Source organism: Aphidius gifuensis, linkage group LG3, assembly GCF_014905175.1.
Source record: "Aphidius gifuensis isolate YNYX2018 linkage group LG3, ASM1490517v1, whole genome shotgun sequence".
In the NCBI taxonomy this organism is placed as follows: Eukaryota; Metazoa; Arthropoda; class Insecta; order Hymenoptera; family Braconidae; genus Aphidius; species Aphidius gifuensis.
The window spans coordinates 112,688-125,578 of record NC_057790.1 but is presented as its reverse complement, the minus strand read 5'-3'; the positions used below and the strand labels follow the sequence as shown (position 1 = coordinate 125,578).

Here is a 12,891-nt window from a genome sequence, read left to right as displayed (position 1 = left end):
AAATAATATAAATACAATATTTGTTATTGAGGTGTAAAAATGCAATAGTGAATCCATCACATGTGTGTGTGCTATATTGTTTATTTTATTTGGCGTGATAATAATAACGTAAACGACGGAATTCTTGTTGTTCCCCTTTTATAACCCCCCTTGCCAATGTTATTACATAAATTTATTTGTTATTGTATCAAAACATGCCTCATAATTATTATTAATTAATAGTAATAACATTTTAGAGTGCTTGAATTTAAAAAACAAAAAAAAGAGATAAGTCAAATTGACTCAAATACATGGTAGAAATATACAGGTAGGTCCGTACGTTTTAAGCCAATAAGTGCGCTACCAGGTTGCTATATTGTAAAGTAGCTGACTTTATTTAAATCATAAATTAAAATACATATTAAAGATGATTTCAATAGAAGATTAAATAATAAAAATACATAAACACATGATTAATTATATAAAAATAAAAAATAAAATACATATTAAGTTTTTGTTACATATTTTTTAACTTATTTTATTTTTTTTTTATCTTTATATAAAAATTAAAAACTCTGAGTCAAATGTACGTACAAGTATGTACCAAACATTGTATAGCATCAGTGCAATATTTATATTGTTCTTTTATCCAAACTTCTAGTTTGTTAACTAAATATGTAAAAATTTCTTTTATTTTTTCAAATTGTTTTTTTGTGAAAAGGTAAAAGTTCAATTTCTAATTGTTTTGCAACATCTATAAATACGTAGAATTATCAAATAATATTTTTAAAGTTTTTATTTATGATTAATGTAACTTTTAAGCATGCCATACATAAATAATGAATAGTACAACAATAATAATATGACGGACACACAGATTTACACACATGCAAACAAGAAGGCCGCCAATGGTCTGCGCAGTAGATTTTTATTTTCGTCCGAGGCATGGACATACCTGTATATTTCTACCATGCTCAAATACATAAATACGTATGTGTAATATATGTATATCAGTATATGTATACAGATTACATGCGCTTTATTTTTTTATTTTTTTTTATTTTTTAATATTATGAAAACGTAATGCCTGCAGGCGGTAACAGCCGTGTTCGTGGTTACCCAGCACGGATGTCCGAGCGACAACAGCTCGCACTTCTGCTGCAGATGACCTCACAAGAAATTCATGCACCAGGTAAGTCTGTCAAATTTATATTAATAATTAATTAATAATACGTAGGTATATGCACTTGTCTTTATTATTATTATTATTTAAACTTTATTTTATTTTTTAAATTTATATATAGAAAAAAATAAAACAGAATCATCAAGCTCGTCCTCTTCTAAATCAACAGATAGAAAAACATCAAAAAATCGTTGGTCAAATACTAAAAATAGTGAATCATCAGCTGTTTATCATCATCATCATCATCATCATAAAAAACATGACATTATTAAAAAGGAACAACAACAACAACAACAACAAACAATAACAAACAATGAATTTGACCAGGTGCCAAAAGAAAATGGTAATTATAATAATTATATATAGGTATTTTGTTAATTTAAATTTTGGAGTTTTATGAAATTTAGTTTAATCATTCAAATAATTAATCATTATTGGTTAATTTGTTTATGTAAATATATAGGTATGTAAAGTATATTTAGAGTGGGAAAATGAGCGAAAAAAACCGAAGCAAATTATTCGGCAAAAATCGTACAATAAACATGGCTACCACCCAGTGATCGACACTCGACAGACCGCGTTCATCATCATTTTGTTGGTTCTTCCGGTTGTGCCCCCCCTCAACATTTCTCCTCATAATTTTTGCAATTTCAAAAATATATTATAATAACATATAGGTATTTTTATTGATTGAAAAAAAATAAAAAGACTGAAACGAGTTTTATGATAGTATCAAAAAATCAAAATAAATAACAAATTAATAATAATTTTAAAAATAGTTGTTGTTTACACACAATACACAAAAAAAAACTGAACCCTGAACCCCTCACAGCGTCACCAGATGTCAGGTTGTGTGGGTGACACCCCAAACGGGACTTGTGATTGATTTTTACCTGTCAGGGTTAATTTATTATCATAATATAATAATATAATAATATAATATAGACATTTACATTGTCTTTTATTTATTGTTTTATATTTAATAATAATACTTTTAATATCACTGCAATAATTTGTTATTTAGTAATAATTATATTTTGCTATGATTTTTTGCAAATTAAAAAAACAACAGTGAATTTATAAATTTTAAATACTGCCAAATTAGCTTTTTTTTATTTTTACAATTTTATAAACAGTTATATTATTTTCTTCTCTATTATATAAAAAAATTAATTTTCAAGACTGAGTAAGTTTATCCCAAATATTGATTATTATTGTTTATGAGGTAATTTGTTTTATTTATTGTTAATTTTATTTATTTTTATAGAAGACAATAATTTGTTGAAAGATACTACTACATCATCATCATCATCATCATCATCTGGTGGATTAAAAAGAAGTCTGATAACTTGTTTTAATAGTAATAATAATAATAAAAAATCATTGATTGATCAACAAGAGGACAAATCTTCATTGAAGATTTATCAGGAAAAATCAACAGAAGCAGCAGGTGAAACATCAACTGGAGTTATTAAAGACGCTCAAGAAAGTGGAGCCCCCTGTGAAATGCGTAGAACACCGACACAAAACAAAGGCTAGTATTTATTTATTTAATTAATTAATAATAATTACATCTTTCAAATTATCATTTTATATTGTCTGAAAAAAAAGACATAAAAATTGACCCAAAATGATTATTAGATATTGACTTTTTCTTTCATCTTTAAAATTTTGGAGTAACTGTTAAAAATACTTGAAATAATATTTAAAATTAAATCATGATTTCGCAGATATCATTTACACCAGATTTATATTATTATTTAAAAATAAAAATAATATGCAGACATAACATGAGCTTACAATGCTCTTAGTAAAATAATAATAAAAATAAATAAAATTTTATTTCTTTTTTTTTTTTTAAATTCTGTTAAATTTGGTTTAATTAATTTTGCAAAATTAAAAAGCATTTGCTTTATTGACATAATAATAAATAATAATAATAGAGTGAGAAAGACCAATAAAAAAAAAGAACAAGTTTAAAACAGTAGGTGGTGTGATACTGGTGGCGGTAGAAAAGTAGGAGTAAGAGGAGGAGGAGGAGTAGTAGTATGGTAGTACAAGACACAAGATATACAACTTACTAGTTACTACCACAATCTCATATCATATATTTTCGATGAAGCGAGACTTGCAACGAAAATATATATTCTCTCAAAATCTATAAGTTTATCCTGTTGAGGAAAAATTTATCTCTCTTGAATTTTCATCATAAAAAACATCAATTATTTTCAAGAGGTCAAATAAACCATTTAATAATTATAAACTAGACATTAAAAATAATATAATCGTGTTTTGTGCTTGACTCAATAAATAGCATAAATAGGTACATTTGTATTTTATTTATTTTTAATTTTTATATTTCTAAATAGTTATTCACCTCGTAGTACAAATTGCGTGCGTGTCAGTGTCAGCGAGAAAGAGAGAGTGTGTGTCGTTCATAAAGCTCCTTTTCTAATAATAATAAAAAAAAAAAAAAAGACTCCAAGTTATATTTAAATATTTTCAATAAAAGATTAAAATTATTAAAAGGTAATAAATGATTAAACAATAAAGATATAAATAAATTTAATCTGGTTTTGAGTGGCTTGTCTGTATAAATAGTATGTAATATGTAATATGTATGTTTCTCGTGGCCTTCTAATTTTCTCACTTTCGACAGGGCCATCAAAAAAAATACACTCATTACAATATATTAAAATAATTAAATTAAATTAATAATAAAAAGTAATATATATTAATTTTCAACAGTGGACAGATCAGGTAGTGGTCAATCCGGAAGTTCACCACGTGTGACCTTGCGCCTTAATCAAGCACGTGGTACTACAAGAGATGACAAAAAAAATTCAACTAGTAGCTCACGTCAGAGCATGAGTAGTTCAACACCACCACCAACAACAACAACAACAGCAACAACAACAACAACAACCACCACCATGGATCCATCATTATCATCATCAACAACAACAACAATGACTACAACACCTACGACGACGACGACAACAACAACAACACCAGCAATAATGGCTGCCACATCAGCAGTGTCAACAGTACCAACAACAAATACATCATCTTTAGCTACAACAGCAACAGTGACAACAACAACAACCACAGCTAGTAATTCATCAATGTCTGATAATACTGATGTTTATGAATTTAAAAGTTCAAAAGAAGCAACACCAATTCATGGAAATTCATTATCATCATCGCCAAATTCATCATCTGATAAAGATAAAGAAACATTAAAAGTTACTGGTCAATCAAGTAATTCTGATGCTGTAACGACATCGGGAGATAATCAGGCCTCTTCAACATCATCAATTAAGGATATGGTAATTACTGATAGTTTTGTGGCAGGTTCACCAGCATCAAAAAGACCATATGATATCGAAAATAATGATGAACCAGATGAAGAAATTCTTAAGAAAAAAAGAAAAGAGTCGGAACCAATAAAAGATAATAAAACATCAACACCAGGAAAACAAAATACTGGAAGGGCTATTTCAACAACTGCTGAAAAGGTTAGATGATTTTAAATTTTGTCATTGTTGCATGGTTTTTTGTATTTTGTTCTTTAAAATTGCACGTAAATCAACTATTTTTGGTTTTTTTTTTTTCTTTCTTCAAATTTCCAATTTTTCCTGCATGAAAATTGTTGTTTCTAGTTTGAAATGGTCACACCAAGTGTAACCCCATCATCATTTGTTGAACAGAATATAAAAACGGGAAAACCAGCTCAAAATACAACTGGAAAAATATCACCATTAACAACAACATCATCATCAACGACAACAACAGCATCATTATCATCAACCGCAACAACAACAACAACAATAGTAGCTGCTTCAACAATATCAACAACTACAACAGCAGCAGCATCAACAACAACAACAACAGTAGCATCAATTATTGATCGTAAAAGTCCAAATTCAACAGCAGGTAGTCCAAAACCAATGAATACCGGTGCTGCTACAAGTACAAATTCAAATTTAAAAATATCATCATCAGTATCAGCTGCAGAGTCAGAAGGAGAGGATGAACGTTCAAAAAATTCTGATTCTGGATTAGCACCAAAAGTACCACCTCTGAAAATAGTCATACCACAAAGTGCTGAACAAGAACAGGGAACTAGAAAAAGTACATCAACAAGAGGACATCATCTTCCTTATGTTGTTGCAAGTTCAAGTAGTAATGATTCCATTGATAAAGAAATTGGTACAACAGCAAGTGGCACAACAAGTCCAATTGACACAGGCAGCTCAACAACAACAACAACAGCAGCAACAACAACTGCAACAGCTACAACAACGACAACAGTAGTACCAACAGTCGTATCAACCGTATCAACCGTAACAACAACAACAACCACAACAACTACATCAGCAACAGTATCATCAACATCAACTCCAACTCCAGCAGCAGCAACAACAGCTAAAACTGAAGAAAAAAAAGATTTCACTGGTATTATACCAATTGAAGAAAGATCAACACATCATCAAAGAGTTTTAAGAAGTTCCAACAGGTAAAAATACTAAAAACAAATAAATAAATTATTTTTTAAATTTAATAATTAATTTAAATTTTGATATTATTACAGAAATGGTAATGGAGGTAATGCATCAGCAGCATCATCAAAAGACTCGTCTGCTAATTCACCACCAGCTTCAGCATCAACTGATCGATCAAATAATTCATCACCTCAACAAAGCCAAAATAATAATTCATCACCAACTCCAGAAACAACAAATAATGAAATAACTAAAACAAATACAGCAGAAACAACAACATCCACAACATCATCATCAACAACAACAACTACTTCTTCTTCTTCTTCTTCTTCTACATCAACGACAACACCATCAACGACGACAACAACACCAACAACAGCAGTAACAACACCATCATTATCATCAACGACAACATCATCATCAACTGCAACAGCAACAACAAAAACAAGTGGTAATAATGATAAATCAGATAAAAATGAAACAACAAATAGTAATAAAAATCAAAAAGATAAAGATGATAATTCAGAATCATCATCCTCATCATCATCAATAACAAATACATCATCAACAAATCCAAGTGCACCTGTTGAATTACATCCAAGAAAACGTAAAATAAAAACAAATAAAGAATCACAACAATCATCATCGTCATCAACAACAACAGTAACAACAACATCAACAACATCAACAACATCAACAACAACAGCTGCAACCACAGCAGCAGCAGCATCATCATCAAATGAATCAAATGAAACAGCAAATGCAACTGATGTACATCCACATGATCAGCCAATAACAAATTGTTATCAATTATTTTTAAATATTAGAAAACAAATTGAACGTAGAAGAAAAGGTTTATTTCCAGTTCAACCAAAACCACCACAAGGGTTTAAAGATTATTTAATGAATCGTTGTACATATGTTTTGGCTAGTACTGCTAAAGAACCAGTAATAAATCCACCAGTAACAATGACACCATTGATGAAAGATTTATATGCTGAACAAGAAAAAGAACGTTATCGTTTACGTATGCAGCATGTTGTTGAAAAAGAAAAATTAGTATTATCTGTTGAACAAGAAATACTACGTGTACATGGACGTGCTGCACGAGCATTGGCAAATCAATCATTGCCATTTTCAGTATGTACAATACTCAAAGACGAAGAGGTGTACAATGTCATAACACCAGAACAAGAAGAAAAAGATAGAAATGCTAGAAGTCGTTACAATGGAAGATTATTTTTAAGCTGGCTGCAGGATGTCGATGACAAATGGGAAAAAATTAAAGAATCAATGTTGTTGAGACATCACAATGAAGCTGAATCACTTCATGCTGTACAAAAAATGGATTGGGAATGGAAGCTAAAAGAAGTTGGTATTTGTGAATGGAAAGGTACACCACTCGTTGAAGATCTTCATGTACCAATTGTTCATGTATCTGATGACTTTGATCTTTTACCAGCCTAATTTTATATATATATAATTATTTAATTATTTATTTTTTAATTGTCAAAATTAATTTTTAAATTCAATTTTTTACAAGTCCTGTGATTTTTACATTGTTAATATTATTATGATTTTTTTTTTTTTTATTTTTGCTAATTGAAAATTGAAAATTGATTTATTCTTACTTACTGCCAAGTATTTGTAAATATTTCATTGCTCTATTATAAAAAAAAACAATTTTAAATAAAATAAAATAAAAAAGGTAAATTAATTTATTTTAATGATTTAATTTATTTTTGGTTTTGGTGGATTTACATCTTGGGTTTTTTTAATAATTGCTTCAAAATTCATTGGTTTATCATAGCCCATGATATTTGCAAAATATTTGACATCTGTGAAGCTTTCAGCATCAATAAAAATTGGTTTTCCTTTGACAAAACAAGTTGTCATCATTTGTCCCAAGCCACACTGTTCAACATCAGCTGGTGTAAATTCAATCTAAAACAATTATTATTAGTATTATTATATGTTAATTGATTAATTTAATAAATAATTCTTACCACTTTTGGACGAATAAAAATAGAGTAAGTTGTTGCAGTATACGTGTTGGTGATTGGATCATGTTTTATGTCTGTTACGTATTTACGTGTTATCACATGCAACAACATTGGTGTACAAATTGTGAAAAATCCAAACATCACTGCAGCCATAACAGTTGATGCAGTTGAACCACTTTCCATTATTTTTGGTAATAAATAAGGTTGCAATAGTAGTCCCACTGTTGATGTTGTCAATGAAAAAAATTTAATATGTTTTACATTATTTGTTAACTTGCCAGTATAAATTGTTTCAAGTTTATTTTTCTCATTATCATCACTGTAAAATCTTGTTTGTAATGCCTGTAACAAAAAATGTCATTTAATTATATAGGTAAATTAATAATTTGTCTTAAAGATAATACTTAATTGTTATTACCTTTATTGCAATATTTTGGTATATTTTTGGAGCATTTGTTAATTTATTAAGACCAAAATGACAAGTATTTTTTAGGATATTTCCTCGAATGATAAACGACATGATTAACTAATATATTAATTAATTATATTTAGTTTTGTTTTATTTCAAGATATTTATAATATTTAATTACATAAAAAATACACGAGTTTACTTGACAAATTAGTTATAACCAAGATGTCATTTGTTTATATCAAAAATAAAAAATATGTATAATAAATAGTATAATCAGAGCACACTACAAAAAATAAATAATATCAACATCATAATATCAAATATATACAATTATAAAAAATAACATATAATATTTAATAATATATGTATAATCATATCACATCATATCAGCCATTTTAGATAATAACAATTATTTACACTAAATGTAATTATCTTTATTTAGGTATTTATTTGTTTATATTTTTTTAGATAATATAAATGATAATTATTTAAAATTTTATTTAAAAAAAAGAAAGAAAATTGAAAAGCCCGGCAAGTGTCGCACCAAGCGAATAATAATTGTACTAAATACTAATGACATTTTCAAACTTTCCAAGCCGTCAACCGTTCAACCGCCATTCTGAGGCTCTAGCAACAAGACAAGCCTAAACGTGATTGTTCTTGTGTAAAATAAATAAAAATATTGTCCTTAAAAAAAGTTTTATAAAATAATATAGGTAATAATACAATAACAAAAGTCACTGTGAAACAATTAATGTGTCTACGTTAGTGTAGAATAATTTTGTGTGATAAAATGGCAGAAGGACATTCATCATCATCATCAACATCATCATTATCATCATCATCTCGTAAAAAGGATAAAAATCAGCATATACAAGTTTTTGTACGAGTCAGGTGAGTTGTATTAAAATTTATAAGCTTCAAGTGGATCAATCAACAATATTAAAAAAACAACAACAAACAACAACATAATAAATATTTGTTTGTTTATTTATTTATCAAGACCAACAAATCATGCTGAAAGCGTGGGTAAATCACCAACAGTTGTGGAAGTTGCTTCTTCCAAGGATGTCATTATCAGAGAAAGACCACAAGATAAATTGACTAAAAAATTTACATTTGACAGAGTATTTGGACCTTCATCAAAACAGGTACACAACAACAATCATAATAATAGTGATAATAATGATAATATAAATTATGACATGTTTATTTATATATTATTTGTACAAAATAGGTTGATGTTTATACTGCAGTTGTTAGTCCACTTCTTGATGAAGTACTTGCTGGTTATAATTGTACAGTATTTGCATATGGTCAAACTGGTACTGGTAAAACATTTACAATGGAAGGAATTGATAATGATCCATCAGTACATTGGAAAAGTGATTCATGTGCTGGTATAATACCACGTGCCCTGAGTCATTTATTTGATGAATTAAGAATGTTGGAAAATCAAGAGTATACAGTACGTGTTAGTTTTCTTGAACTTTATAATGAAGAATTATTTGATTTATTATCACCAATTGATGAACCACAAACATCTAAAATACGTATATATGAAGATGCATCAAGAAAAGGAGCAATAATAATACATGGTCTTGAAGAAGTTACTGTACATAATAAAAATGAAGTATATAAAATATTAGAAAAAGGATCTGAACGTAGAAAAACATCAGCAACATTAATGAATGCACAATCATCAAGATCACATACTGTATTTTCAATAACAATACATATTAAAGAAAATACTGTTGAAGGTGAAGATTTAGTTAAAATTGGTAAATTACATTTAGTTGATTTAGCTGGTAGTGAAAATGTTGGTAGATCTGGTGCTGTTAAACGTCGTGCAATGGAAGCTGGTAATATTAATCAATCATTATTAACACTTGGTAGAGTTATAACAGCACTTGTTGAACGTGCACCACATATACCATATCGTGAATCAAAATTAACAAGATTATTACAAGAATCACTTGGTGGTAGAACTAAAACATCAATTATTGCAACAGTATCACCAGCTGGTATTAATTTAGAAGAAACATTATCAACATTAGATTATGCACATAGAGCTAAAAATATAACAAATAGACCAGAAATTAATCAAAAATTATCAAAACGTGCATTATTAAAAGAATACACTGAAGAAATTGAAAGATTAAGAAGAGATTTACAAGCAACACGTGAAAGAAATGGTGTTTATCTTGCACATGATAATTATAATGATATGCAAACAACAATTGAATCACAAGGTAAAGAAATTGAAGAAAAAATTAATCATATTAAAGCACTTGAAGAAACAATGTTAACTAAAGAGGGCATTTTAAATGATTTAAAAACTAATCTTGATAATACAAAACAAATTGTTGAAATAACTAAACAACATGCACAAGAACAAAAACATCTTGTTAATATTCATCTTGAAAATGAAAAAAAACTAACAACACAAGCAAATATATTATTAAATGTTGCCAATGATGCATCATCTGATGTTACTAAATTACATGAAAAAATTGAAAGAAAAACACAAATTGAACAAGAAAATTATTATGTTGGTGAAAAATTTCGTAATAACATTGCACAACAATTTGATAATATACAAAAAGATTTAACAACACATACACTAAATATATCAGATTTTTGTTCAACATCAAAAGATCAATTAATACATTTGGCACGTATTAATTCACAAGAAATTGAAAAATCCATTCAAACTATATCAAATGATTTACTTGATAATCATTCAAAAGAAAATAATAAATTAATAAATAATGTCAATTGTTGTAATGATAAATATCAAAAATGGCTAGATGATAATATTGAAAAAACCCATAATTTAACACAACAAGAAATAGCATTGTTAAATAAATTTATTGGAGATTTTTCACCAAAAATAGCAACACTCGTTGAGACAAATGTTGTTGATAATTTAAAAAAAATAAATATTGAATTTTCCGATAAAATGAATAATCTCGTACAAGCTATTAATACAAAAATTAATGAATTTACAAATAAATTTTTAGCTGATCGTAATTATTTGGAAGATAAAATAGCAACAATATCAAAAGACATTGAAAATAGCATTTCAACTAGAGAAAATATTATTTGTAAAGAAAATGATTTACTTAAAAAATTTGAATTATTTACAGCTGAATATAAAAATTTACATGATGAAAAATTAAAAATTGATAAAAGCCAAATAAAAACATTAAAAAGTAATATTAAATTATGTAACAATGTTAATAATAATATTGAAAAAATGTATAATGATCAAATTGGTATTAAAAAATTCATTGATGACAGTGTATCACCAACTGTTGAAAAAATTAATCAAGATTTATCCATGAATCTTGAATCAAATTGGAAAATAAATGAAGATTCAATTGAACGCAGTAAAATAATAACTGAAAAAATGAAAAATCAACTTGATAATAATTGTGATGAATTAAATAAATTCAATAATACAACAAAATTGGATACAGATAAATTTAAACAACAAATTGAAATAGATAAATCACAAATATTACAATTAACCAACAGTATAAATCAAATTGTCACAACAACAAGTAAAAATAATGAACAACAAATGGATAAACATATGAGAAAAATTGAAAAAACAGCTAGTGATTTGAGTCGTAAAATTCATGATAAATCAACTGAAACAAATGAAGTTATAAATAATATATCAACAAAATTAACAACAACAAAACATCAAGTTGATAAATTTATCATTGAAGATTTACGTAAAGATCAACCAACTGGTTCAACACCAATTAAAAAAGATTTTAAATATCCAAATCAGCTAGTATCAACATCACCACATGAAAGAATTATTCGTCGTTTTCGACAAAATTCACCATTAAATGAAACAACACTTGATATTGATATGGATTCAACATTAACATATTGTGGTGGTGGTGATGATGATAATAATACACTTGTTGGAGCATCATCAACACCATACAATACAAGAAGTTTGTATCCTTCATCATGTGACATATCATCATTGAAAGATAATAAAACCAATACATCAGTATTGATACGTGCAGCATCAACATCTGATTTATTATCAACATCATCATCATCATTTATTGATTCAAATAATACAATTGTACGTAGTGCATCTGATATAACAACAAAACGTGATAACAAAGAAAATGGCCATAATAATGATGATGATTTTATAAAACCAGATTTAAAAATTAACAAAAATGTAACATCTAGATTGAGACATCCTCGAAAAATATTAGCATCACACAATGATTAATAATTAATGATTTCATGTTTAATTTTAAATATGTTTTTTAATTTTTTTATATTTTTAATTTCATAACGATGCACCGTTTTTTCTTTTAAATAACAAACAGTATAATTTGATACTTCAGTGTTTTCTTATTTTATATAATATATATTAATTATTTTTATTTATGTATTATTATTCAATGTAATTACAATAACACTAACACATACACACACACACACACACACACGCTCATACAAAATTTTCATTGAATTATCCGACAAAATAACGAAAGCAACTTTGTCCTGAGCCATTTTTTTTTATTTTTTTTCATCTAAATGTGCTTAAGTAATCAGTCTGCGGTTTTTCCACATTTTTTTTTTCTTTTTTTTTTTTTTCTTTTCATTTTAAAAAAATATATATTATTTGATTGATAGTATAAATATTATTATTATTATTATTATTATTATATTATATGTATAAATAGTAGAGATATAACTTAGTTTTTTAAATAGTATTTAAAAAATGAAAATTTTGTAATTGAATTGAATAATAAAAAAAGAAAAGAA

At 27.2% G+C, this 12,891-nt stretch overlaps 3 protein-coding genes across 7 annotated transcripts; 2 read left to right on the top strand and 1 right to left on the bottom strand.

Moving 5' to 3' along the window:
- Positions 1-961: 961 nt before the first annotated feature.
- Positions 962-7,380, top strand: LOC122851186 (uncharacterized protein PB18E9.04c-like). Of its 5 annotated transcripts, XM_044150251.1 has the most exons (7): positions 962-969; positions 1,073-1,171; positions 1,284-1,505; positions 2,430-2,696; positions 3,911-4,680; positions 4,825-5,681; positions 5,757-7,380. In XM_044150251.1, exons 2-7 carry the CDS (start codon positions 1,108-1,110, stop codon positions 7,132-7,134), a joined length of 3,558 nt encoding a protein of 1,185 aa, XP_044006186.1. In that variant the 5' UTR covers positions 962-969; positions 1,073-1,107; the 3' UTR covers positions 7,135-7,380. The 5 variants fall into 5 exon arrangements, with proteins under 5 accessions (XP_044006186.1, XP_044006185.1, XP_044006187.1 ...); XM_044150250.1 differs by lacking the exon at positions 962-969 and having other exon boundaries at positions 997-1,171; XM_044150252.1 differs by lacking the exon at positions 962-969 and having other exon boundaries at positions 998-1,171; positions 4,873-5,681.
- Positions 7,381-8,323, bottom strand: LOC122851184 (transmembrane protein 70 homolog, mitochondrial). Its single transcript, XM_044150249.1, has 3 exons — positions 8,089-8,323; positions 7,674-8,012; positions 7,381-7,611 (listed from the first exon to the last, which is right to left on the bottom strand). The coding sequence occupies exons 1-3, from the start codon at positions 8,188-8,190 to the stop codon at positions 7,399-7,401; spliced, it is 654 nt and encodes a 217-aa protein (XP_044006184.1). The 5' UTR covers positions 8,191-8,323; the 3' UTR covers positions 7,381-7,398.
- Positions 8,324-8,604: 281 nt separating this feature from the next.
- Positions 8,605-12,653, top strand: LOC122851180 (kinesin-like protein Klp61F). The gene is made up of 3 exons (XM_044150241.1): positions 8,605-8,976; positions 9,086-9,233; positions 9,320-12,653. The coding sequence occupies exons 1-3, from the start codon at positions 8,876-8,878 to the stop codon at positions 12,347-12,349; spliced, it is 3,279 nt and encodes a 1,092-aa protein (XP_044006176.1). The 5' UTR covers positions 8,605-8,875; the 3' UTR covers positions 12,350-12,653.
- The last annotated feature ends 238 nt before the right edge of the window (positions 12,654-12,891 follow it).